General features: G+C 32.7%; 2 protein-coding genes across 3 annotated transcripts in view; one reads left to right on the top strand and one right to left on the bottom strand.

Moving 5' to 3' along the window:
• The window catches only part of LOC106120980 (threonylcarbamoyladenosine tRNA methylthiotransferase), a 4131-nt gene extending 3208 nt beyond the window's left edge, over positions 1-923 (bottom strand). The window contains exons 1-3 of the mRNA XM_013316451.1: positions 714-923; positions 406-580; positions 3-100 (exon numbers count right to left, since the gene is read on the bottom strand). Coding sequence (XP_013171905.1) covers positions 3-100; positions 406-580; positions 714-891 — 451 coding nt within the window. The 5' untranslated portion in view covers positions 892-923. The remainder of the gene's footprint in view (positions 1-2; positions 101-405; positions 581-713) is intronic.
• A 2032-nt stretch (positions 924-2955) lies between these two features.
• On the top strand, positions 2956-27361 carry Tre1 (Trapped in endoderm 1). Of its 2 annotated transcripts, none has more exons than XM_013317243.1 (7): positions 2956-3096; positions 11703-11998; positions 18779-18911; positions 19271-19384; positions 24074-24176; positions 26413-26627; positions 26848-27361. In XM_013317243.1, the coding sequence occupies exons 2-7, from the start codon at positions 11893-11895 to the stop codon at positions 27224-27226; spliced, it is 1050 nt and encodes a 349-aa protein (XP_013172697.1). In that variant the 5' UTR covers positions 2956-3096; positions 11703-11892; the 3' UTR covers positions 27227-27361. The 2 variants fall into 2 exon arrangements, with proteins under 2 accessions (XP_013172697.1, XP_013172698.1); XM_013317244.1 differs by having other exon boundaries at positions 2957-3096; positions 26413-26615.
• Positions 27362-27734: the final 373 nt, after the last annotated feature.

The raw sequence follows: 27734 nt of genomic DNA, 5'->3' as shown, positions 1-27734 counted from the left end.
ACTGAGCCCCTGCAGGTAAGGGGCGCGTGGAGCACCTTGCGGCACGCACCCAGCCACTACCACATGGATGCCACGGCTTTTACCCGATTCTATTTCATTTCTACAGCAAAATAAAAAAATTGTTAATGAATGCATTCGTGACATCTAGTTCTTTCATAAAATTTAATCAACCATTAGTAAAAGGCAAGTGCAACCAATGGATAAACTGTTAAAGGTACTATGTATGAATTAGAAAAGATGTTTTTTGCATACATGTTAACAAGTTAAAGTACAAAAGAATTATTTAATGTTATTGTAACAAACATTGCGTTTTGTAATTGAAATGAAAAAGTGTATTACTAAAAAAATATACCATTTTCCACTCTAGGGTTTATAGATTAAATCAAAATAACATCTCTAACTGACTTGAAATGGTCCTCAGCCGGGCTCTTGACGGTGCAAGAGTTGAGCAGCCAGAGTTGCGCGTCCCACTTGTCCTCCGTCAGCGGGTACCCGTTTGCCGCCAGCAAGCCCGCCATGTACTCCGAGTCCGAGTTGTTGTGTGCACATCCCCATGTCTTTACATAAATCTTTTGAGTTCCTGTAACAGTTTGTAAAGAAAAGTAACCCATCTGATGTATTTACATGTTTATATACAAGATGCCAACTCATTATTTTTTTATTTATTTGTTTATTTTAAAAAATATGAGAGAAATAAACAACATATAGGTTACCTGGTACAACACTCTCTAGCACTATCTTTTCAATTGGCTCTTCATTCTTTTCTGCTAGTCGTTTTTTGGATCTTACATTTACACTTTTTCTGCTTGCATATCTCTCTTTAGGAGTTATGTCTTGAGAAGATATTAAATCTTCAATATCATCAATAATTTCACACACTGCACCTGGCATTTTGAAATGTTGACATTGTTTTTGACTTTGACAACGACATAAGAATGACACATTGATTTTTCTAATGTTAAAACAACTTAGACAGGCAGCCAAGAATACAAATGTATTTACTATTTTAATTTAACGCTAGAAAGCCTAGTTTACACTCTTGGCGATTAAATTACTGTATATTTCGCATTAATTCAGAAAGATAATATGGAAATAATGATAATCGAGAGCAAGAGGAATTAAATAATAAAGAATTGTAAAAACGATCGATCCGTCCATTTCCTACAATTCTATGAATCTCTCGATACTTTTACAATTTTATGAACATATTTAGTTACTTTTTAGTACAAAGTAATGTAAAAAACCTGATGTGGTATTAAAAGAATCATTATGATATACTAGGATACTAGAATATCCCGTCAAGATAATAAAACACAGAAAACAATGAACAAGTGAAATGTTTTATCGCACGTAAACCCATTAAATTTTAACAATGTAATATAACAGACTATCGTGATCGTGACAATAAAATGAATAATTGCATAGCGTCCGATACGAATTGATAGAAAAAATATAAAATCATAAAATCTTTTAAGATGGACCTTGAAGGATTTTAAAAACGTAACACAATTAATTACGTATATATTTATGCAATAAACATTATATTTCGCTATTATATGAATTAAACAAAATGTAATAACTATCAGTTTGTTGTACACGCTTATCCTTTGCCTAATTTTAGACAAAAATGGCGCGAAAATAAATTGATGTGATATCAAACCGAACTTAAAGAATCAACACTGATATAAAATGCATAGTGATGCGACAAAAAAATTATATCAATGGAACCCCATAAAAATCGACACATCCGACTAATAATAGTAGAATCATTTAAGTCTACCAATTTACATTATGCGTTTAATATAACCCGTAACCACCAGGAATTAAGGGCTGTTTTAGAAAGAAAAAGTTTTATTGTACTTGTATTATATTGACAATACATCGTACAGCTGCGGCAGTTAATAGTAGCGATACCTTTGCCCTTGCACCTTCGGTTTGGCGCTATTCATTTTAAAATGTTATCTAAATTCTAAAGCTAAACTCAAGTTTTAAGTGACAAAAAATAAGAACGTGTAAGCGCTAACTTCAAGCTGTTTATTTTTTTTATTTTATTTTACATGTCTAATACAGAAACTTATCTTTATTATCTCGTAGTTAAAATAACAAATCTTCTTCGTAAAAAAATATGTGACGTGCAACTCGTAGATAAATTTTATTTTATCTCTGTTCTTTAATAATAATAAATTACGTATATATTTGGTTACGGGTACAGATATCCGATCATGAGGTCGTCGGTTCGAATCCTGCCATTCGACTAATGTCGTAAACCATGTCCTAGCACAAGCCTAGAGCTTAGTTGGAATGGTACAAGAAATATTAGTAAATTTACAAAAATCTCCTAATATTCTTAATAAAAAAAATTATAGTAATTAGCGGGTCCTAAATATAATAAAACACTTAATTAAACAACGCATTTTTGTTTTCTGCCTAACATTATAAAACAGATGCTGCAATCCCATACAATTAAAAAGGGAGCACTGTAATATATTTAAGTACATTCTAATTTAATTTGCCGAAGCTTGCGTTCAAGTTTCAAATCCTACCACTATAAACACCATACTGAAAGCGTTAACGGGACATACACATACAAATTTAATTTAAGATATCACCAAGATTGACTGAATTATCACAACTAGATACTCTAAAAAATAATTAAATCATATACATATATCATTATTCACAATAGAACGTATGAGATATGAACACAATTTGCAATTTTTTTTAGTTTTAACTAAATTAACGCAATTTTTACATTTTGTTCATTAATATTTAAAAACATTAATTTAGTTAAAAATGCTTTTTGTCGCACTGGTTTATGCCACGACTATTCTTGCTTAACATATTTAAGTATAGGTCCATGTTAGTAATTAACATTGATGTTTTTTCATTTGTCCTACTTAATTCGCAAATATGGGTCCCTTATTTCTGTTTCGAAGTATCAGGGGCGATATATTCAACGCTACGAAACGAGTAACGACCATTCAAATCATTCAGTGACGGAACGATTCTTGTCTGAGAAGGGAGTGTTGTTGGTTACTTGTTTGTGTGAGTGAACTTTGAAAAGTTTTGTTTACGTGTTTTGTGATTGACTTTAACGTGAGTTTAATTTTTACGATCAAATTTATTTATTAAGAATAATTATTGGGTAATGTTTAAGATAAGAAGAAATAAAATTACAAACATTTCTCCTTAAAAATTTATTTATTATTAATTTTATTATTTATGTATAGATACGTTTTTGAATTCTTTCTTTATATTATAAGGGTTGTACTGATTAAATTGAATATCTACTATCTTTTTGATTTGTCCGTTATTGTCGATGTTGATATGAATTTTATATTAATGGTTTTGAAATTTAAAAAATGTTTAGTTTAATTATAATCTGAAATTTAAATGTTGTGCAAAGGTTATAGTTTTATGATTTGATAGTCAATAAAAATATTTCATTAAAAATAAGTAGCTACAGACGAACAATACTACACACTATTTAATATTAATATGCTATTGTTACAACCATATCTATAGGTCCACAAAAGTGGAGTGGTTCAATTGCTATATAACCTACAATAACTATAAAATTTAAAAAAAAATCTAGAAATACCGCCATAAATAACAAAAAAATTACCTAGATTTATACCCTAATCCATTGTCTACGTTATTTTAAAACGAGTTATGGCATATTTTATTGTTGTCTTAAAACGAACGTCTGTGGTCCCTTTGACTGGTAAAAAAAACAAAAAGGGTTCGCATCGCACGCGTCAACGTCTATTGCTCTTTTCGACCACCTGTTTTATTTTCTTGATGTGTTTCAAATTTTTGTGCCCAAAAAAAGGTTTGAAAAATTACAATGCAATACGGAAATTATACAGATATTTAAAATAAAATATGAGTGAATAAAATAAATTATATTTACATTCTTACAGTTTCTTATAAATGTACGATACGATGACTATTTAAAAGTGTAGATATTGTAGTAAGCAATTTTTTACTTTAACAATTATAGTAGTACCCAGAAAGGTTCAGTTACAATTAAACGCCTCTAAATATAGTGGTAAAGCTTTATTTCTCAAGTATTTTGAGCTTAGTAGTTTATCAAACGTTATCTATCGCAAGAGTCCCGTGAGAGATTTTATAACCTACAAATTTCTGCATGATTCTGATAAGAGTAAATACTACGGCACTTCGTCTTCACTTTGTAGTACTGCAATCTTTTTTATGTAATGTAAATCGGTAAAATCTATTTGGTAATCATTTTACCGATTCAAAGATCGGAATTGCAAAAGAAAATGTATTGTTTTAGGGCGATCAAATATTTGTTCTCGGTTTCATAAAATAATTTCGAATCGATATCAAGGAACGGATATTAATTACGTATGTATGCTTATAAGAAAGCATATGATATAATCCGCCTCTGGGCAACAGGTGGGAGTGATTGTTTATTGAATTTTTATACACACAAAAACGTATTCAGAGAGTTGTTAGTTTTAGCGTGTTATGTTTTCTGAGCAGTATATCTCAGGTCAGGCGATCTTTCAACCCGACCCGCTTAAAATCAGCGCGAATTGTGCTCTAGTTCACTGTATGTGCTAACTTGTGGATAGCGCACAGTTTATTGTCCGATTTATACTTCCTTTATAAAGTAAAATGTACTATACAGGGCAATAGCTGATTGGTTAAATTGTCTTACGTCACGGGAACTGAATTCGATTTTTAAACAAGGTAAAATTGTGAAAATGTTCTGTCATGTCAGTTCGCTGTTCTGGTTATATAGTAGGCTATAATCTGTGTCGTTTACTCCGTTGTCTGTTGTCTTTGACTTGTGAACAAATAACTTGAAAATTTTAAGATGAATGTTGTTGCTCTTGTGTTTCATAGTCAATTCAGCCATTTTTATGATTAATGTTAACATATTTGTTTCAAAAAACTGCATAAACTGTAACATAACATTAATCTATCTATTGTACGAAGTTATAAAACTATTTTATAGCACTAAATTATTGCAACAATCTACAATTTCCTCTCAATATCCATAATATTGCTAGCTGTTTTTATATATTTTTCCATCGGCCTTTCCAATGATTCAACGTAGATGGATGTACATAGTAATTTGGGTTACGCAGCTATCACGATGTAAGAACGCATTAGGAAAGTGCTATATCTCTACAATAACTGTCAACAAACACGTCATATGTAATTATTTTGAATGTGTGTTCAGTAAAACGTAGTGGATAGAAACAAAACTAGAAGTCGACATCGAAATATTCGAGGATTTTTGCGATTAAGGATATGTAGAATCGTTGTATTAAATAGTTGATTTACTAAAGAAAAATCATTTAATGTTATGGTTTAAAAAAGAATTGTAGTTTTCTGTTTTTCAATCTATGACTATTATTCATCCTACTTTACGATATTTCCTAACTAAATTCCTAAACCGCTGGAATAATTTCGGTCAAACAATGCATGTGTTTTAAACGGCCCCGAGATTGTAAAAAAATTGAGACGTGTTAATGGAACATTCTGCCAGAAATGTCACTTTTCTTTTTTCAAAAAAAAAGTATTTCGAATTCAATAACACATTAATACTTTAATGTGAGTGTCGAATCAATTTTCGACCTACTTAGTAAAACGGGCTCGATAAATGTAATAATCATGTTGCCGGTAATTTCATAAGTAGTAAAGCTAACAATAATTTAGAGTCCAGACGCGATTGTCAATAAAATAGACTAGAGAAACGTCACAGCAACATAAACAATTGTCTATGACCCCGCCATTGATAGCCGGCTGATATACCGACGCACAGATTTACGATGAATAATTGTGCTATTTGTCATCTTTGTAAACATAACGTATTGAATTTTATGAGGTACGCGCAAATTAGTAAATAAATAAATCAATAGATAACGCTAATATAGTATAATAAAATAATATTTTAATAATGTAACCTAACGAGACAATTAAGAAATAAATGGATTAAAAGTACAGGAATTCTGGGCCTACTACTCAAAAATTGACAATAACGTAAAATAGTACTGGTGATTACTTTGACATGACGGATGGTTCATTTTTATGAGCAAAACTAAAATTAATAAAAAAAGCCGTTTCTTTGACGCAAAAAAAAACAACTCACATTATCATTAATGGCGGGAATTGGTTATCGGTTAACCCTTGCAGCAGTGCAATCACCTTGTCACAAATTAGATAAATAGGCGAGAAATTGTTAAACGTCGTATGCAAAATGACTTACGTCAGTGCGGATCCAGCGAACTAATTGTAGCGACGGCATAAGTGGCCCAGATATCTTTAATTAACGAACACCTAATGCACTATTCTTGTGTAACATTTATTAGCGCATGTGCAATAGACAACGCAATTTTTTTACACGGTATTCAGTCAAAAACGTTAGAAATATAGAGCCTCAAAATTTAAAATTAAATAAATAGTATAATATTTAATGAGAATGGTTTTTGAATAATATTTTATTCAGATGTATTATAATAAAAATATTAATATCAAATCGTAAATAATACAATTTTGAAGAATTGTAACACGTAATATCCTTTTCAGTGGAGTTATTTTATGTTTGTTTTATTAATAAAATCGGCTGATAAAAAATTCTAGATTATTTGTTTAAATTGATTACTTCTTCGCGTGACGTTGTATTCTATTTTAAATTAATAGAATAATAATCACACCGTCTTGTCTGTTTTGCCATTGTTTGTACAACAAACTACATGTTTACGAAATGCTGACATGTATTCATCGTTGTAGTTATTATTTCTTACATAATTTAAACATATTAAATGCTTTCTTTATTACGTTTGGACTTATATTTACATCGACTTTTATTCATATTAATTTAAGCGCGAAAGCTACAATAGAAGACTATTTTTTTTTACTTCAAGCGTAAGAGCTACAGAAGTTCATCTGAAATTTATTACCAGCATCAAAAATAAATTGAATCCCTTGATTAAAACAAACATTTAGAACGTTTTTCACAAAGAAAACAACATAATTAACATATAATTTTAATTGGATAACACTTTGATCTATGAAATCTTCAAAGCGTATAAAAATAAGTTAATTATACGTCAAATAGGTTAATTAACGTATTTCTAACTTCGTTTCAAGGTTATTATTGTTTGATCTTTTTTATTCTATATTTTAGGTTAGGTTAGGTTACAAAGTGACTATCAGTGCGCCGGCGAAAGTGCGGGAATTTTTTCTATTCTCTTTTTAAATAATATTTAGTCCATTCTATCGTGTTCCATAATCTCAACAGGTTTGTCGATTTTGCCGAGAAAGGAAAAAACAATCAATTATTGCCTATGGTTACTTTCACCAAATGTGAAAAACACATTTTTTTGGTCGTAGCCTAGTGACGTATTGTTAGACCAAAATATTTACTAGAGGCGTGATCTGGAGCTCTCGTTTGAAGATATTGATTCATCTGGATACTAAAATACAGGCACTTGTGGCGTCCGGCGCTGTTGCGTCAGTTTGATCGCGGACCTGGTTTTTGTATGAGCTATTTTATTGCGCTTTTATGCACCTAAATGGAGAAAGCATGACCTTGATATATAATAAAATAATAGAGGCAAGAGATGGTAAATCATAAAGTATTCTCGGAGTTAACTGTGAATTGCGAATAGCATGACGACGTAACTGTAATATATATTAATTATTACTTAGTAAATTAAGCAAAATAAAACTTGAATCTTACCGCAAACCTAATTTTATTATTATTATTGAAAACATTTATTAGATAAATTTATCAATGTTTTTAATATACAAACTATTTCATGATGAATTAAAAAGAAAATGTCTCATGTCCGTGACAAAGAATTAATTTGTAATCTTTATTTAATCTTTGACGATCTTGTTTTTTTTTCTTTATTTAATTGTAAGGAACTGGCCACGTACAGCCGTAAAGCACAGCTAAAGAGCAACCTCATTCGTTACGCTTGCCTTTGACGTAATCCTCTCGATTGGGATATAATAAAAACCGTATCGAATTTGTTTTTGTGAGTGTTCCGCTCAAACTTCGATATTACAACTGAAAGTGTGTTAAGTGTAATACCATTATAACTTCCTTTCTGTAAATGACTTTAGATGTTATGTTTTACTGTTTATATTTATTAGTTTACAAGAAATTGTATTTATGCTACTTCTGTATTAAAAAAGTAGGGAAACTAATATCAACTAATAGAATATCGACTATTAATGGGCATCTTTACCATACCAAAGTAATAAAATTGTTCTAGTGATTACGCGTTTGACTTGCACTTTCAACTCAATTACGCAACTATACTTAAGATAAAACATGGACGATTAACCTATCCTTTACCTTCCGATACAGTCAAGTACATAAGCTATATATATCTAAAACAAACAATTAGGAAGTAGGACATTCACTGGCTGCCTTGACCACCCACGTATACTTAGTGCGTGACTTTAGACCCACTGACCGTGACTTTCTGAGACCAAAATCTCTGTATACAACATATCCTTTGTATAAACATTGATGGCTTCTATTTATCACTAGCTGTCGCCCGCGAATCTGTTCACGAGGAATTAAAAAAACCTAATTGATAGCCTATGTGTTCTTTCAGACTATGTTCTACATGCCAAATTTTATCTCGATACCTTTCAATAAACATCCATCCATATGTGCGTTCCAAAAAATCGTATTTAGAATATTTACTAAAAAAATGACAAAGAGCAAAGACTAACCATCTTCAATAAGAAACAAGAAAGAGATATAAAAGCTGTTATCTCTCTCTAATCTAATAAAAAAATTGTTATTTGTCAAACGTAATTCATATTTCGGTATATATACGGTGTACAATATAATGGTTTGCCAGATAATTACGGTACCCCATCAACGCGGGCAGGTCGGTGGCACTGGGGCGGTCAGATTACAAGCCTGTTAGCAAATTAGTGACGACAAACAGTACCACTTGTAATGAATTAGATTGACATCCGTCATTACTTTCAGATAATCAACACACGTTTAAGCAATCATCACTATCGTGTTAAGGTATGTATCCATTGGCTCGGACGAACGGATTGCTTGTTGATAAATTCCGTTATTCGATGCGGGCGGTGCAAATGATGGATGCAGTGCTATTTAAAATCATACAAAGCAAACTGAAATCGGTTGAGGGCTGTGCGTGCGATGCGACCGTCGCGTGCTAATAGACGCGTACTTTTAAGAATCGTCAATTCCTATGTATCAATATATAATGTGCACAAATTATATTTAAAATTGACAGCAGATAAATTTCATTAGTTCTTCATATATTGTTTTTTTTTTTTAATCTCCGTTCAAAGAACATTAAGGTCAAAGGACTTAGCATGCACGTGGTCTTTATAAATTGTAGCATATGTTTTAGTAGCTACTAATGAAGTCTGGAAAACTTCAATGCGATTGCAGACTTTTTAACAAAGAATTTAAACATCAACTGTTATCAAATCAATTATTATTTGTTTATATAAGTGACAGCCTCTTCTGTTCTGGAGAATTTTATGACACTGAAGTACACAGATTATTAAAAAGTCGTCCTTACCACTCTGGTTCACTAACGTGGGTGCTATTCCGATATGGTGACCTATATTTTATACCTATTGGTGTCAAAATTGTAATCATTAAATACAGGGTGATTTATAGGATGTTGGCCGTGACCAAGTGTAACCTTCGAGGTCCCTGTCACGTTGACTGTAGCGACATGTCATTAAGTAAAGGATTAGTAGCAGTTAGTATGCAGATGGCGGACGACCGAGTAAACAATGACGGCCTTGAACACGTCCGATTCTTATGCTCTCAGTATTATAACTAGCGGTTTGACACAAAACGGCCCTGGAACTTGGAGATTAGTAACCGAAAAACAATGGATCCAGCCAGATTACAAAAATTAATTATGTTGCCAACTTCTGATAAAAACTTTTTGCACATTTTAAAAGTAAATCTTTAAAGCCACTTCAGCGTCACAACAAGGCACAAGCTGTATCATATTTTCAGCCAAGTATCTAGCATATAATTTTAACGTCCACCCACACATCTCAATATTAACATCCCTCAGCCACTCCCCTATCCTCCCGATTCCCCATCCCTTGCAGTTATTTGTGGCTAGTAAATTTTGGACAGTGTACCGAGGGTGGCGGGCAAACAACTAGCCGATGCTTATTTAGGGCAATACTGTCAATCAAAATACGTTGTCATTATAGACAGGTTTGGCACAAAAACTATTAATGTTTATTAAGAAACAAAAAAAATTCTGCTTCTAAATTTAAAAATGTACTCTGACCTCCATATATGGACAGGCTATAAACTGCGTTTTTTTGTGCCAATTTGATCTTCGCCATTTTGGCGCTGACGCCTACAGATAATCGCGGTGAAGAGGTTTGGAACTAATAATAGAGATAGTATTAATTGTCAGAAACATCAACAAGCGCACTTAAGTCGGAACGATGAAAAACTGACATTTCCAAGCAATGACCTCTCCATTTGTAGATGTAGTATGAAAATGTAGGATTATCACTGCTATATTTTACTGTTTACTAAACGCGTTTCAGTTTAGAAAAGAACATATAGAATACAAAGTATTTCATTTCAATTAATTGCAGACAAAATCGTAGGCCATAACTAGTACTGTATAAATAATTAAAATCTTTTCACGCATAGTCTGGATTACAAATAACTGTATTGTTGCTTTTTTAACTGTATTTTCTGATTGATATGGTGGAAAGAGTAATTATGTCAGTGAACAAATAGACTGCGCATATCGTACAAGAAAAAGCCGATATTAAAATAATGGATACGTATGATTTCACTTGCTAATGTTATATTAATCGATTCATAGCGCATATAATGAATCCGGGTGTAACATAGAGAGTAATAATTTAGTTTACTTAAGACTATTATTTAATTACAGTTAATTATTTCCATTACTAGCTGCCGCCCGCGACGTACGCGCGAAATTAAATAAAACTATATGTAGTCTATGTGTTCTTTCAGACTGTCTACATCTATGCTAAATTTAAGATCCGTCGTATTGTTCTGGTGATACTTTCTAACAAACATCCATCGAAACATTCGCATTAATATTAGTAAGAACATTTAATATGTCAATCTGTTATATATGTTACATTAATTGCTTCCTCGGGACAAAATATATGTTGCTATATTAGGTCTTAGTTATTTTATATTTTAAAATTCAATATCTGTAATAATTATGGATGTGATAATTTAATCGTATTGTAGTTGAGGCCGCAACAATAATATCAGCTCGCCCGGTAAAATACCACGACCAAACATAAAAGACATGAAGTGGAAATAATTCCGTCGAAACTGAAGAGCGTCCGTTACGGAGTTAGGCCTAATTTTAGTATTTAGTTTAGTTAGACGTTTAGTTTAGAGGAAGCATAGGAAGGGGAAATGTCTTCTTTCTGTTAACTAAAGCCAGGTCAACGCATCTGCAATTTTGTATGTCTATGTGCAGCGGTCAAATCGCTATTTTAACTAATTAAATTGGCCGCTTGCTCTTTTGCCGCCTTATAATATATAAAAAAATGGGTTGCATACTTTAACCGTAAGCTAAAATTAAATGAAACGCATCTCCATGCAAAAACAAACAAGGAATTACAAGATCCAGTTACGTTTGTTTACTTCCTTAATCATTATGTGCCGATTTCTTTTGTTCCAGGTAAACGATGTACTGACTTGAAGACATAAACCAGATCTACAGCTGAAGAAAAACTTCATTAATTAGAACAAAGTTCACTAAAGTTTATTCGATTAATAAAAATGACAGCCACCAATTTGAATATTTTAAACGTGGAATAAATAAATATCAGTGGCGCTAGTGTAGTTGTAGCATAGATTAAAAAAATAAAATGGAGGAGTTAATGCATAATTCGACGTTAGACACAATCTATCCTCGAGAGGCGACGATCTTGGCTGCGGTTTGTGCCTGCGTCTTCAGTGCTGTCGGCGTATTAGGTGAGGCTATATATAGATTTTTAACTAGATGTCACAGGTGACTCTATCGACGCTGAATTAAAAAAAAAATAATATTAATTAGTAGCCTATATATTCTACAGACTGTTCTACATCTATGTTAAATTTCAGCGAGATCTCTGGTCTGGAGACACCTTCTAACAAAGATCTATCTATCCACACATTCACATTTATTACTTAATTGGTCGCTAAGTTAGACTTTTAATGTAGAGTTTTTACTAACTTCACATAAGCATAAGTGACCTAGGTTTTAGTATTTGGCACTAAATAAAAATAAATGTGAAAATAACACGGTTTCACGTCCCCAATTTATTTGAATCACCGTTATAGATAACAAAATAGTCCTGTATAGAAATGCCGTTATTCCAATAGTCACTGCCATTAATTTTAAGCCAGCACGACAGCCAATTCGTCGTGGGGACGTCCTCATTTCCTTCCCCATTAGTTTATTCTATTCTCCCCTTATTGAAATATCGTCACAATGCTGAGTAAGATTCGGCATTTTGTAAGGAACTAATTTTAATTTAGAAAGTACCAATCTGCTTGCAGATGTTTTGAAGCAAAAATAATAACATTATACTGACAAATATCAAAGTTTCAAGCTGATAAGCAATTTTTATGTTATTGTAATGCAGACCAAGGAGTATTGATATCTTGACGCTTTAAGACTCTTTGGTCTTGTAAAAGAGGAATAAAAACTTTTTAGACATGTTAAAAGTTATAACCTTATTTCATAAACTATTTTAAGAGGTATTAGGTAGGAAATAGTGGAATATTTATCGTTTTTTAATACGAAATCCAAAAAAAAAAATATAGGAAGATAATATGAATCACCAGAATGGATCAATTGTCGCGGCTGAGTAAGGCGCGATAATCGTTCAAACGTTCAACATCTACAAGCGTTGATTATTTTGTTTACACAATCGATTTATACTCGTTGATAGCATCCTTTATGTACAGTCACCATGCATTACTAAATTATATCAGGATTATTCATTATTTATCTTATAAACCGATGCCAGTTAATTAAAGATTTATTGGTGAAATCCCTTCCTCTTGTCTTAATTAATTAGGATAATTCGTTAATCTTTACATTTAACACAGCTTTCTTCACAGCTAATATTATTGAGATTTTCTGACACTATCTAGTCTCGTTCTGCATTACATGACATAAAACTATGTTGCCCTTTCTACAATTCAATACTCTATGACTATAGAACTTCACTTCAGTATTAATAAATATTGCCGTCCCTTTCATACTCTTTGACAGAATAGAGACAACAATATGTATTCACTGAGCTGTCTCAATTTCATCTACAAATGATGGTTACAGTACAATAGCGTTGCTCCATCCACATTGGAGGGAAGCGATGATATGATATTTGTTTACTCCGCGCCATATTGTACCAGGGTGTCATAACAACGAGTGGTTTCTTTGAAGAGGCAATGGATATTTTATCGCATCGCGCTATAACGCCCCTACGAGCGAAATAACCTCGGAAAGAATTCGCGCTCGTAAAGAACTTTTTAACGTAAATTATCTATTTATAGATACATTTGCGTTAACATATGCTATGCTGATGTTTAAAAGCTCTTTATAACTATATACTTACGTAAATCTATGTAAGCTGGCGATCGTGTAATACGCAAACAAACAATCAAGTTTCAGTTGTAATTTTTAGTATTTCGAGTCAAATAACTATTACTTATAATCATTCCTTTTTGATCAGACAGTTGTCTAGACAGTTCATATTCCAATTAACGTGACAAACGAAATTATATATTTATTTTTCAATCTTACTCTTTCTGGCTTTTTAAATCTATTTTCTACGTCTTATTTAGCTTAAAAAGTACACTTTTATTAACTCTGTCCGTGACATTAATGTACATAGTGATGTACAGTTGTTAGATCACAAAACGGCATTAGAAAGCGACGATCTCCGGAACATTAACAAGATATAAAACTCTAATATAAGTCTACAACTAGGGATGTGTAATTCGATAAAAATATCGATAAAACTGAAGTACATTCGCATTATTGCTTATGTTAATGGTATGTTTATTCTTTTGGGCTATATTAATCGAAATATAACGTTATTGCACTGGTTCACAGATAATAATTGTGTCGAACAGTAAACGTCAATTTGTTGATCTTGATAAAAACAATGGATTAGATCGTAAATGGTTAAATACAGATATTCTAAGATTCATGACATATGCGCCAATTTAATACAGAATATTAATTAATATAATAGGATACATAGGTTATGAAGGAAAGTAATAATTCAATTCAATATAACCTCAAAAAATACAACGGATTGAACATGATGAAAGGAATGTTGGTCGCAAAAATCATGGTTGCGCTACAATCAGAGAGTGGACAGGGTTTGCGAGTGCGGACAAACTCTTTCGGCTCTTAGATAAAATAAAATATGGAGAATTGATCCCCTAATGTTACTTTGAGAGGCACCTTATGAAGAAAATATCGACATTTATCGATATTTTCACATCCCTATAAAACGGCTCGTTCCAACGATTTGCTGCATTTGCAGCTGAGTAAACAAACTACATCGATACATAATGAGATCTTGCGAGTTTGAATCCGTTACGTTTTTATCATAGCGATCTGTTTATTATCAATCTATACGAACGTTCTTTTGTGCACTATTTATTTTTACGCGAGAACAACTTGTTAAGATGCATTCAACACTTTTATACATGTAAGTAAAGTGTAGATGTTACTTTTGATATTACAATTAAAATGTTATTTAAAAAAAACATACAGACGAATTGATAACCTCCTTCTTTTTGAAATCGGACAAAAATTATATTCATAATATCTGTTGCCCGCGACTCCGTCCGCGCGGAATTAAAAAGAACGTAATAATCAGCCTGTGTTCATCCAGACTATGTTCTGCATCTGTGTCAAATTTCATCGAGATCCATTAAGCCGTTCTGGAGATACCTTGAAACGAACATCCATCCATCTATGAATGTAAACTTTCGTAATTATAATATTAATAAGATTGTAAGAAGTAATCAGAAAAAAATATAGAAATTCTTTGTCATATTTTAAACATTTAAAGAATAAAGACAAAACCTATTTATTGTGCGGTGTTTATCAAGAGACGAAAAAATCAAAGTATATTTGTTGGTTAGTTTGGGCATAAAACGCTTGTAAAAAAAACTTGCTTGTATATATACGCACTATGGACGCCCTCTGCCCCACTACGGAGACATAGGACTTTAAGTCAGTAAGTTAAGTAAGACATGTATTTATATACTGAGGATTGGAAATTAATTTTAAACAGCAAAACATTATATGCTTTGCACTTATAATAAGAATTGATATTTGATTCTTATTCGAAAGAATGTCTTAACAAATTCATGGAAGTAAAACATTACCGAAACAGGCATACTAGAAAGACAAACTAAATTAATTGCGAAAAGCACAAGTTTGAAGATATTTACCCGATTTTATGGGAAAAGTAGGGGTGAATAACATTAGGGTTGTTGTTAATCCATCACGATGTCAATTTGATGTCCGGAGCAGACAGGGGGGAGAAGGGTCAGCCGGACGCAATAGACAAACAACATCGATCATATGAAATTGGAAACCTATACAGCGAACAACACAATGGTGTCATTGAGTGAGCTAAAACGGTGATTGTATGGTTAATTAATTTGTATGGACTTGACAAGGGAATACAGAGAGTAAGACAGTTACTAATTGACGCTCGCGACTTCGTTCACGAGGAATATAAAAAAAATCTTTAGTAGACTATGTGTTCTTTCACGCTGTGTTCTACATTTATGCCAGAGTAGTTGTCGTCCGCGACTCCGTCTTCGCGGGATTAAAAAAAAACTTAATGAGCCTATGTGTGCTTCCAGACTATTTTCTATATGTATGCCAAATTTCGAGGAGATCCGTTGAGCCGTTCTAGAGATACCTTGAATCTAAACATTCGCATTTATAATATTAGTAAGATTTCATTGGTCATTGTTGTGTTATCGTTATAAAGTTGTATTTACTTCCTTTACGCATAAAACATTCGGAAGAAAACAACAAGAAACCTTTTACATAATAAACATCACATAACATTTGTAAGAAAAATATTATTTTTATGCAATTGAGGAAATCTCCGGCATCATAGGTCCGTAAGACATGACTTATAACATCCGGACTCTTGAACTGGGGGGGAAAAAAAAATAAATCATAGCAGCGATAGACCGGCGCATAAATTCATGATATTTTATTACTCGCATTCAACATTATTATAAACGGCGCGAATAAGTCACGCTTTTAAATTTAGAACGCGCCTGATATAACCTCTTTTATTACTAGTTTTGACATTAATGAGTTTGGATGTAGTTTACTAGGGTTAATTTTACGATAGTGCAATTTCAGCAATACATTTTCACTGACTCGTGGCAAAAGAGCAGAAAGTATAGTACATCAAGGATTTAAGTGGACATTTATAAAAAACTAGCTGTCGCCCGCTACTCCGTTCGCGTGGATTTATAAAAAAAACTTAATATATAGGTAAATTAAATAAAAAACAGCTCTTCAAGGCATAAATTCGAAAAAAGAATAAATAGTATCCTATGTCCGTCTTCTGGCTCTACGCCTACCACCTCACCAATTTTCAGCCATATGGGTAAAGCCGTTCTTGAGTTATAAATAGTGTAACTGATACGACTTTCTTTTATATATATAACTAACATTTATAGTTTCAGTTATAATTTATAATTTTCAGTTACAATTTTGTCTTAATAACTAGAGTTTTTGGCCGTGTCTATTTTTTATTACACCTGCCTTTATTTTCTTTTTAATTTGTAACCGTTTGCACAATTAAATTGGCCAGTACGTCTCAAACGCGTTATTACCGAAAAGGTTGGTTGGTTCGAATGTAAATTTGTAGTTCTTAATATTGGCAGGTTCGTGCGTCGATCTTTAAACTAATAGAGAAAAAATAAACTCATTTCTCGTCGGGAGGTTACAAAAAAAAGTAATGTTTATATTCGTAGTGTATTTTTGTACGGCAAGCCGTGTGCTTTGTTGTGGCAATAAATAAATATTTTACCGTCTTTTTATTTCGCTATATGCCATATTTATTTTCATTTCTGAATATGCTATGAAAAAAATTACGTAGGTTGATCGCAGAGATCATCTCAAGTTTTAGGCATGTATTGGTTTCAGTTGTCAATAGTAAAAAAATGCATTTTGACTAATTATTAACTTCCATTACCTACTATTAGTAGGAATAAGAGCAGTAAATTAGGGGTAATTATTATTATTTGAAAATATAGTTACTATTTTACGATTTATAAGATTATAGGTGTAATAAATACGTTAAATTTTTAAATGTATAGGAATCCATAGCTTATGCGTGCATAAGTACTATTATGTTTCAGAATTCCGATCCAATCAGTCTCGATCGAGCTCAGATAGTCCCCGCAGCACAAACAATAATTGTACGCAATTATGAATACGCGATCGTATACTGACTTTTGCCAGTGTTGCCATGTAAATTTAAAAAATTTACGGATTACTTAAAAATGTTATGTAATTTTTTAAATTTGCTGTATTTATTAAAATTTCTATTTATCATTATTATTTCGAGTTCGTCCATTGCTGGACGAAGCATCCCCCATTGACTTTTCTAAGCCAAATTTCTATTAATTCTTTATAATTTGTTAATAAGTTATCAAACAGCTTGACCTTCACTCAAACAATAATCCATTGCTCGATTTCATGTTATTACTTATGTCGTGTATAAAAATAATTAAATATAGATAAAAAACAAGGTCCTAGCGATATCAATTAGGTTTATTGCCCCAATACAATTTCATTTCGCAATGTTTACCTTTCACTTTTATTTCCTCACTAGTGAAGTTATCAAGGTATATTTTGTGCTAGTCTGACACACCGGATTATGTGGGGCTGGTCCTTAACTTTTGTGTTCTATATTTGTAAGTTTAATTTAAAATCTAATTAAGTTTAATTGGTTTTGGTTAAAGCGTAGTAATAGGCCCAAACCCTAATCCCTACATTAATCTTTAAAGTAATGAAATTTATTTACTGTAATGTATAATTTTATCCTGCTTAATTATTAAATTATGGTTACACGAATTTATACTTTTAACATACGTAATCTACATTGAATAGTGGATTGACATTATTGTTGGCATTGTTCATCTTGTGGGATTGCTGGCGTATTATAAAACGGATATAGTCCAAGGCCCGGACTACTTCCATCTGGCTTTAAAAAATTACTGTTCTGCTGCATTTGTGACTTTTCTATCACATAAGTAGTCACATACGCTAAGTATATACATATGATGATATAGCACAAATCATTAGGTATTCTCCAGTTTAATTAACAAAGGCTATTTTAAATCTCAATTTAATATCCTCGAATCATTCGAGTTCGGTTCGAGTCGAATGTTTGTGTCGAAAATAGAACCCAAACTCTCGACTAATGCAAGCCAATTTGCCTGGCATTAATTTGTTTAGCTCAGTGACTAAAAAAATGGTCCAGGTGTCTCCTGGTGACCAGAAATAAAGATCAAGGAATTAACATTTTCATGTTGAATAAGAAACATAGAAACTCAAAGAATTTATAAAGGAATCTACGGTAAAAAAAAAGGTTGAGAAATTCCTCGCCGTTCCTAGGTTCGTTCGGAAAGGTTCCTAGCCGTGCCATATTGTGAGTTTTGTATAATTGTTTCCTTATTATAAGAGTTTCTTTCCTCTTTCAGGCAACTTCATAACAACGGTGGCACTACTAATGCACCCCAAGCTGCGCGGCCACGTCACAACAATGTTCGTGCTGTCACTCTGCGTCTCCGATCTTCTATTTTGTTCTATCAACCTCCCTCTGACAGCCAGCAGGTAACCAATAGACAACATTCTATTTTAAAAGTAAGTTAAATGTTCATGGAATTGACATAAATAGACTTGTTTGTCTTGCTATGAGCAGACGTAAAAATCTTTAAGTTGAATTTATTTATGAATAATATAAATTGTTTAAACTTTCGTGAGATATTATTATAAATTAATTAGGAACGGATTAAATACCGTATGATGGTCCGGTGACGGCACCGACTAATTTCGGTCCTGTCAGGAGTCCATCTTCAGGGTTCTTCGCGTTTGCGTCACATCTCATATTGGGTTAAGCCGTTCCTAATAAATTTAATCAACCATAGTGCATTTTAACATAGATATACAAATTTAACTTTAATATTGTGTAGGTATATAAAGCAGCAATGGACGCTGGGCCCTCGACTGTGTCAGATGTTCGCTTTTGTGTTCTACGGCAACGAGGCCGTCTCACTCTTGTCTATGGTCGCCATCACCATAAACAGGTAAGACTTTTCCCGCGCTAACATCGCCGTCGCTCCACTTTTGTTATATGGAATTGTAATTACTAAAGACACAAATGTCTCTAAAAGTATACCTTAATCAGTCGTACAAGAATTTAATCGTAAAATATAATAATTTGTTGTTTGTAAGCCATATACTGTTGTTCAATTATTTTTTTCTAGTTTTGGATGATTTCAAGTGCCTGCATTCTGTTAATAATTTATCTACATCTATACTATACTAATATAATAAAGCGGAAGAGATTGTTTGTTTGTTTAAACGCGTTAATCTCAGGAACTACTGATCCGATTTGATTTTTTTTTCTTACATAATCAATTTATAGAGGAAGGCTTCAGGCTATATAACATCACGCTGCGACCAATACTTTTTTTTAATTCCGCGCGGACGGAGTCGCGAGAGCTAGTCAATAATATTCTTAACTATGTAACATTCTTAAATTTACAATCTTAAATAAATTCTCTTTCTTAATCAAATAAATAATCTTATAATAAATAGATGACTAGAACGAGAAATCCTTCCGTTTAATTTTTTTATTACTAAAGACGTGGGAAGTGGTAAGATAAAACTGTGCGATGTTTTTATTACGTCATACAGCCACTCAGACAGAGAAGCAATCAATTAAGTTGTGAAACAAAAAATAACTAGTGGCAACACTGAAGTGGAGTAATGAGAGGTGTGAACGAACAAAAGTACAGGATGGTTCTTTGCTAAGTGTATTCTATGATTTAACAGAACTACATACACGTAAGAACACTATCTTAACACTTAAACTTTTTATTTTTATTGAAAAACAAAAAAACTGAAGTAAGAACGTTATTGTGAGACGGAAAATATAAAGAGCCTATTTAATATTAAACTATTGGTTCGTTGCTTTTCTACTTTAATATTAATTTTAAGTAATTTGCAAGTAAAAAACCTATCAGATTGTTAGAAATGTGCCATTTATCTAACCCAGATCTAAATCTAGTAAATCTAACATAAACTCCATACACAAACCTGAAATCAATTACCCTACTTATGAATTAACACACACCCAATATTAACAAACATAAAATAGTAACTCTAAATACTTAGTTTAATAAATGACGTAACGTGTAAACTAAACGCCCGTATGTCACGCATTAAAATCTCCCGACAACTTGGTAATGGACTAGCGGGTTACGATGGCAACATTTCAATTAACTTCAAAGTGCGTCTATTGTTGTTTGAAAAGTTGCCCAAGTTCGGATCCATTTAATGTGTCGGCTGATTTATACCGATCCTTTACGATTATTGAAACAAAATAATAAATGTCAGTTTTATTACTACTCTTTTTAATAACTTTGAAAATTAAATTTTTAAGGTATTTTTTATCATTGCCTTTTGACGCGATACCCAGTTCGTTTTTTCAAAGAAAAAAACACATTTTGAAAGAACCTTTTCTTCATCTAATCACTAACAAGCATTATATATAAATAGGAAAGATTTTCTTTAAACAATTTAGCCTCTATCGTAGTATGACGGAAAAATATTTCTACATATTGTCTCCGGTCAGAAAATTTGATTACACATCGTCTGAGAACATAAAAATGTTAAAAGCCGGATGAGGAGTGACGCGTCCCAGACGTCGCTCTTTGATACACTCTTCTTCATTTCCTTGTAACCAATTCCCTGACCGAATTCTGTTGTCAATAAATCTTTCAATGTATTAAAAGGCAGGCACAGTTACTTATTTTAATTTACTCCATCAAAGCGACCATCACTATAAAGTCTTTTAACTACACTATGATTATTGTTTTATTGGTTTTTATTACTTCACATATACGAATATCGAAACTACGTTTATAATCTGTGATTACTTTACAGATCTAAACTTCTTCTTGCTAAAATGATTGCCTTCATAATACAAACCAAATTACAACAAACTACTTAGTAATTAAAATACTTATCACTTTTTTTAAATAACACTTAAAATATGAATCGTGTTTTCTAATCTCACAATGCATAAAGAAAGTAATTAATTATCTTATACACAGCGGTCTATAATTTACACTGTAATGTCGGTAAAACAGAGAGAAAACTGGCAACATTGCAGCACAACTGTCATTATGTATAATGCGCGGGAAAAAATAATTTCGTCTTTTAATTTCACGCTTGCGGCTTGCACGATATTAAGATTTAACTTGCATAGACATTGCATGGACATAGAGAACGTAAATACGTATAAGATTTTCGTTTTTAATCAAATGTAGTATTGCCAATAATAAATCCTTACATTTTGCTCTATTATTTGGTTAAAATATTGTTAATATTTTTCCAGTAAAAATGAACAAGGTCTTTACGTTGTATTGAACAATCGATCTACCAGTGTTATGTTAAGACATGCAAATTCCCTATTCCATCAACACAATACATCTTTTGTTACGACAGTCAATACCGGATCGTGTAACAGCATAAATTCTTATTGCCTTGTTGAAGCAGATGTACAGAAATATATCGCCATCCTTCTTTATCTCTACAACAAAACAAAGATGGCAATATATTTTTGTACAGGCAATGGAAATCAAAAGAAAAGTGGGTTTACTATTTTTAATAAACTATCGTGTTTTGTCTATTATTTTATTAAACAGTACTCTATATTTTTCAACGTTTTACTCACGAATTTTCACAATAAATTAACATAAAATTCATCTTATTAATTATGGATCGATAATTTTTATTTCTTTAAATCTGATCACCATTTATTTGGCATTAATAATATCTTCAATACCAAGAACAGTCACATCATTTGAACATAATTTACGTCTGTCGACATCTGTGAAACGAAATTAAAACATAACGGAACAGCGCGTGGCACAGAATAAAAAATAACAAATATTACAGATAAAAAATATCGTTTTAAAATGTTACAACCAACATTTTGATATTTAATAAGCAACAGCAATTTCATTTCTGAACTGAACATGTAAGAAAATTTTAGTATCGACAAATGAAAGCCACGTTTTTTTTAAAATACTGTAAATAACGGATATTAATGCATCATAGTTTTAAAATCGTTTTACTAGTTAGAATAATAGATTGTTAATATAAAACTTCCCGCTTCCGCTTTTATCTTACGTTGTACATCCATAAAAATAAACGTGGTGTCTTCTGAGAGCGGGTCAGTATCCGGAGCACAAGGGCCGCTTGTTCTTCCCTCAGTACCGCCATGCCACATGCCCTTCATGCACCTTTAAGATTTTATCCTTCATTGAGTCTGCAATCTACAATTACTTTGATGTTATTATACCATAAGTTAAAAGTCCAAACAGATTAGGAAATCTTTGTATTTTACGTTTAAAAAAAAGAAACAACTCTCCTATACAAGCAACTATTAGCATTTCACTTGTTAAATGGTCGCAAATCTTTATATTAGATTTCTCATTACATTTTAGAAGCGTACTCGTCATATTAATTGCTGCAATGACAAACATATCTTACTAATATTATAAATGCGAATGTTTAGATGTATGGATGTTTGAATGTATCTCCAGAACGATTGAACCGATCTCGATAAAATTTGGCATACATATAGAACACATTCTGGAAGAACAGAAAGGTGGAGTCGCAGGCGACAGCTAGTAAAATCATAAAAATGACATACACTTGTTTATAAAATTAACTAGTGATTAAGTGCGTGTTTAGATTGCGTGTGGTGTTGCCACATATTTATCTTATCCCGAGCAAACAAGCGCTTTCCCACGCCGCTGAGTGCTTTTCGAGCACCGATAATGTCGCGCTGTGATTGCAGCGACAGCGTCAGCTCTACAAAGCGAATTATATAATAGCTTCATCAAGAACATCGCAAGAAAAACAAATATAATAAAAAATGAGAATTATCGTAGTTAAGATGTCTTGTGTTCATCATCAACCTGCCCTTATCCCTATCGAGGGTCGGCACAGCATGTACTACTCCTCCATACATCTCTATCAGCCGTCATATCCGAGTCTACCCCCTTCTTACGCATATCCTCTTTCACACAGTCATTCCATACTTTTTTTGGTCTTCCTCTACCCTTGTAGCCATCCACATTCAATCTCATTACTTTTTTGCTTATATCATCATCCCTCCTCATAACATGTCCAAACCACACTAATCTTTTACTCCTCAATTTCTCGATCACTGGCGCTACTTTCAAACTTCCTCTAATATACACATTTTTAACTTTATCCTTCCTTGTCACACCACACATCCATCTTAGCATACGCATTAAGATGTCTTGTGTTACATTAATAAAATACTAAATAATTTTTTCATCATCATCACCATCAGCTCTCTATACGTCCCCACTGAGGGGCTCGGAGCCTACCCTAACTTAATGGTGAATAGGTCATAGTCAACCACGCTGGCCAAGTGCGGGTTGCATCACGATGTTTTCCTTCACCGTACGAACGTCGGATAAATGTACATATATATGTAAATCGGAAATCGAAAAACATATTGGCACATGGCGGGATTCGAACCCAGGACCTTGCAGATTGCAAGTCAAGTGCTTGACCCCTGGGCCACCGACGCTCTGTTTTTATATTACTTTTATCGATTAAAAACAATCAAATTACCTTTATCTTTACATCCCTCATGAAACATCTTTTATTTAACATCAGTTATTTTTAATTATATAAATAGACATGATTATTTTGCTTGTTGTCAGGTACACGTTGATAGCGTACTACGACATGTACTCGCAGATCTACACCAGCACCAAGATATGGATCCAGTTGCTACTCATCTGGCTCGTCTCCTTCGGCCTTATGGTATGTACCAACATACACACATTTGAATGCGTACCAACCTCACAAACAACGCCATTTGGGTACGTACCACCACAATAATAAAATGTGCTTTTGCCGGATAACTGAAACGTCTACGCATCGTACGGTTTACTTATTCTCTTTGAATCTCTTTCTGCACATAGACTAAAATTAAGATTGTATGTTCTCTATTTAAAAGGTCTAATCGTATCCTAACTTAACCGTCTAGCTGTGTGTAAACCATCAATAAATCAAATCCATTTAATTATTCATTAAAACTGTCCTAAAGCGACAATCAGATAACACAACGATGTATATCCGCGTTGCAATGACACTTAGAAATTATTAATAAGATATTAATACGCTACTAATAGCATTCGTAGCGTCTAATGAATATAAAATTTCTACATACAATTTGATAAAAACATTAGCTTTTTAATTTTTAAAGTAAAAAACTCACAAACTCATGAAGATGCCTAATTTTCTAATGCTATATTTAAAGAATTAATTTTTGACCTTATTCGGTGGCAATTTTTTGCAACATGCATAAATAAAAAAAAAATTGTCAATAGTATTTCTCAATTACGTTCTTTAATATAGTAGTATGGTCGACCGATACTATCAATTTATTTATATGCCAATCGCCTCACAAGAATCCATCTGCAAACTCAATCTTATATAATAATTCAAGTATTAGCATCAGTGTAGGGCAGCCATATTGTGAAATAATTCCGATCGCAAATGACATAAAAAATTAAGAAAAAAAAATATTAGCGGCCAATTAGTCAGCGGTACGCAACATTCCCATAAAATGACGACTTCCCGTTTTAGAATCGGAGACTAAACAAATAAATTAAAAAGTCAAAAACATCCTTTTACATTTTGTTAGTCACATCGTAATGATTCATAAAAGAAAATATAAAACTACGAGACCGCGTTAAGTGTGCGTTTCCGAACGCAAGTGCTTCGATTGTGAGTCAAGAGGCCGGACCGTTTAAAACTTGCTCTGGATTAAATTAAAAAAAAAACAAATGTCAAACAGCGCAACGCATACTTAATAATGCAAGGCAAGGAATACATTGATTAACTTTATTTAGTCTAACAATCCTGAATTTACTTTTGTGGTAAGCCTAAGTCGCTATTTACAAACAATATTTTATCTATCTGACAGTTATTTTTAGATTTTTACAAACTAATTTATACGCATTTCTATATTAAAATCCAGACGCACGCCTACAAAATGACAAAAAAATATTTTAATACAAAATGAGTATGTTATCTTTATTGCGTTATCTTTAAAGGCTTTTTATTTTAAAAATTGTCCGTATTAGAAATAATGTGATGGGTTAAGTAAAAGCTCGCATCATGCATATGAACGTTAAACATTCATGAGGGCGGGAAGTCGGAATTGGTTCATTGCACCGCCATAGTTATGATACACGTTTAATTGTCCCGAATTAGGAAGCATCCGTGTTGTTTATTAGTGGAGCTAGTCGCGCATTTACATAATTATTTATTATTATTTAATTTTAGTACGTTTACTTTTATATTTCCTGCAAGGTTTCGAAACGTTTTTTACAAGTCGGAGTATCATCTTTGCCCTTACTTCACACCCACGTGTCATAGAAAAAATATATTTTGATGCTTGTGTCCTAAGGTGTGGAAAACCCTTTCGTTTATATGGACGATCCTCATGCTCATTTTTCTAAGGACCAGGACTAAGATTATATATATTTGCCTTTAACCAAGCAAATTGAAAAACAAGTTTTGAGTTCTTTATGGTTTCACTTATTCGGAGACAATTTCTTTCTACTAATTAATACAAATTAAAATTTATTACTACGAATAATACTCATCACAATTTTAATTTGACACATTAGCGCAATAGAGTGTGAAAAGTTACGAGGTTTTAGTTAATTTACAACTGACATTTAATTGCCGAGTATGTGGGTGTTTGTCGGAGAGTGGCAACAATTCGCCTCAATTGTTTCGTTCGGTAACGTCGCGGGGTCGTGAGTTTTATAGTCTGTTGTTTTATTCATAGCTGTCATCGAGTGAGGTCCAAACGAAAACGTACTGGGGGTTCGTGTGTTCATTTATGTATATGTAAATCAGTTGAGGCGTAATTGCCGCGTAATTTAAAAGATTAAGATATGCGGGATGTATTATTATTTATAAGGATACAAATAAATAAAGGTCGGTCATGGGTACGATATTAATTTCAAATATATTTGTCCAGATCCCTCCCCTGCTGGGTGTATGGGGCCAGCTGGGTTTGGAGCACGACACGTTTTCGTGCACGATCCTGCCGAAGGACGGACTATCGCCTAAGAAGTATTTATTCGTGTTCGGGTTCGCGCTGCCGTGTGTCGTCATCATCGTCTCCTACTCCTGCATCTATTGGCGGGTCCGCGAGAGCAAGAGGAAGCTTGAGGGCCGCAGGTGTGTATGTGGGTGAGCAATCAATTTGTTTACCACAGATAATATTGTTAATGGTAGGAGAAAACGATGTCAACACTGATATAGAAATGTCAATAACGTGTGTTGTCAGACTTAAGTGAGAAGAAAAATAGAAAATTAAATTGAAATATTTTTGAAGTTATGACTCACGACACTTTCTTCCTATAATTCACGCCATAATTACCAAAATTAACTGTTTTATATTTATTTACAGCAAGCTGAGCGGCCAAACTGCAAGAGAAAAGGAAGAAGATTCTCGCTTGACAACTCTAATGCTTACAATATTCCTCTGTTTCCTCGCCTGCTTTCTCCCACTAATGATAATGAACGTCACCGATGATGGCATCACTTACCCCTGGCTGCACATCATAGCCTCCATCCTGGCGTGGGCCTCCAGCGTCGTCAACCCGCTCATCTACGCGGCAACCAACAGACAATATAGAGCGGCGTATGGCAACCTTTTGAAATTCTGCAAAAACAATCCAGTGACAAAAAGAACGACGTGGGGAAGTCGAACTGTCGGACATTCCTCGAATTCACCAAATTATGTGGAGAAAAGAAATCCTCTGAATAATCAACCAACAAAGTTATGAATTTAACTTATGTTAGAGTTTGTAAATATTGTAAATAAATTTTATAATAATTATCACGCATACCAATAACTTAACCAAAGGCAATTTAAATTATTGTGAAACCATACGTAAACCAAACGTATTAATTTAAAAATGATTAAAACAAAGAGTTTATGGTTATTTTTTATTAAATTAAACGTTATTTCACCGTAAAGATATTATTTAAATAATTTTAGGTATTCCAAATGCTTTTTGACAATTTCTGTGCTGAATCAAAAAAAAAAAAGAATATTGTTCAAATTAAAAAAAAAACTGTTGAAATAAGAGCCAATTCTTCAAAGAGGTTATGATTTTAATTCGTGCGAAAACATAATTTATCATCGCTGATATTTCGAAGGTATTTTTTTTTTTAATTTGCATTTTACTAAACCATTTGTAGACTATCGATGTTATAATAGTAAATTGTAAAGAACATTCCGTTAGAGGTTAGAATTCTAACAAAAACTACCAAATATTTATTATAAACTAT

The sequence above is a fragment of the Papilio xuthus genome, unplaced genomic scaffold (assembly GCF_000836235.2).
Source record: "Papilio xuthus unplaced genomic scaffold, Pxut_1.1 DF826945.1, whole genome shotgun sequence".
NCBI lineage: Eukaryota > Metazoa > Arthropoda > Insecta > Lepidoptera > Papilionidae > Papilio > Papilio xuthus.
Note: the sequence above shows the minus strand (reverse complement) of the source record. Positions and strands in the feature narration are given on the sequence as shown.

Excerpts from the sequence above, each read along its gene's own strand:
- Tre1 (XM_013317243.1), top strand. The coding sequence starts at position 11,893 with ATGGAGGAGTTAATGCATAATTCGACGTTAGACACAATCTATCCTCGA. Across the intron at positions 19,385-24,073 it reads GTCGCCATCACCATAAACAG|GTACACGTTGATAGCGTACT; the intron begins GTAAGACTTTTC and ends GCTTGTTGTCAG. Across the intron at positions 26,628-26,847 it reads GGCCGCAGGTGTGTATGTGG|CAAGCTGAGCGGCCAAACTG; the intron begins GTGAGCAATCAA and ends ATTTATTTACAG.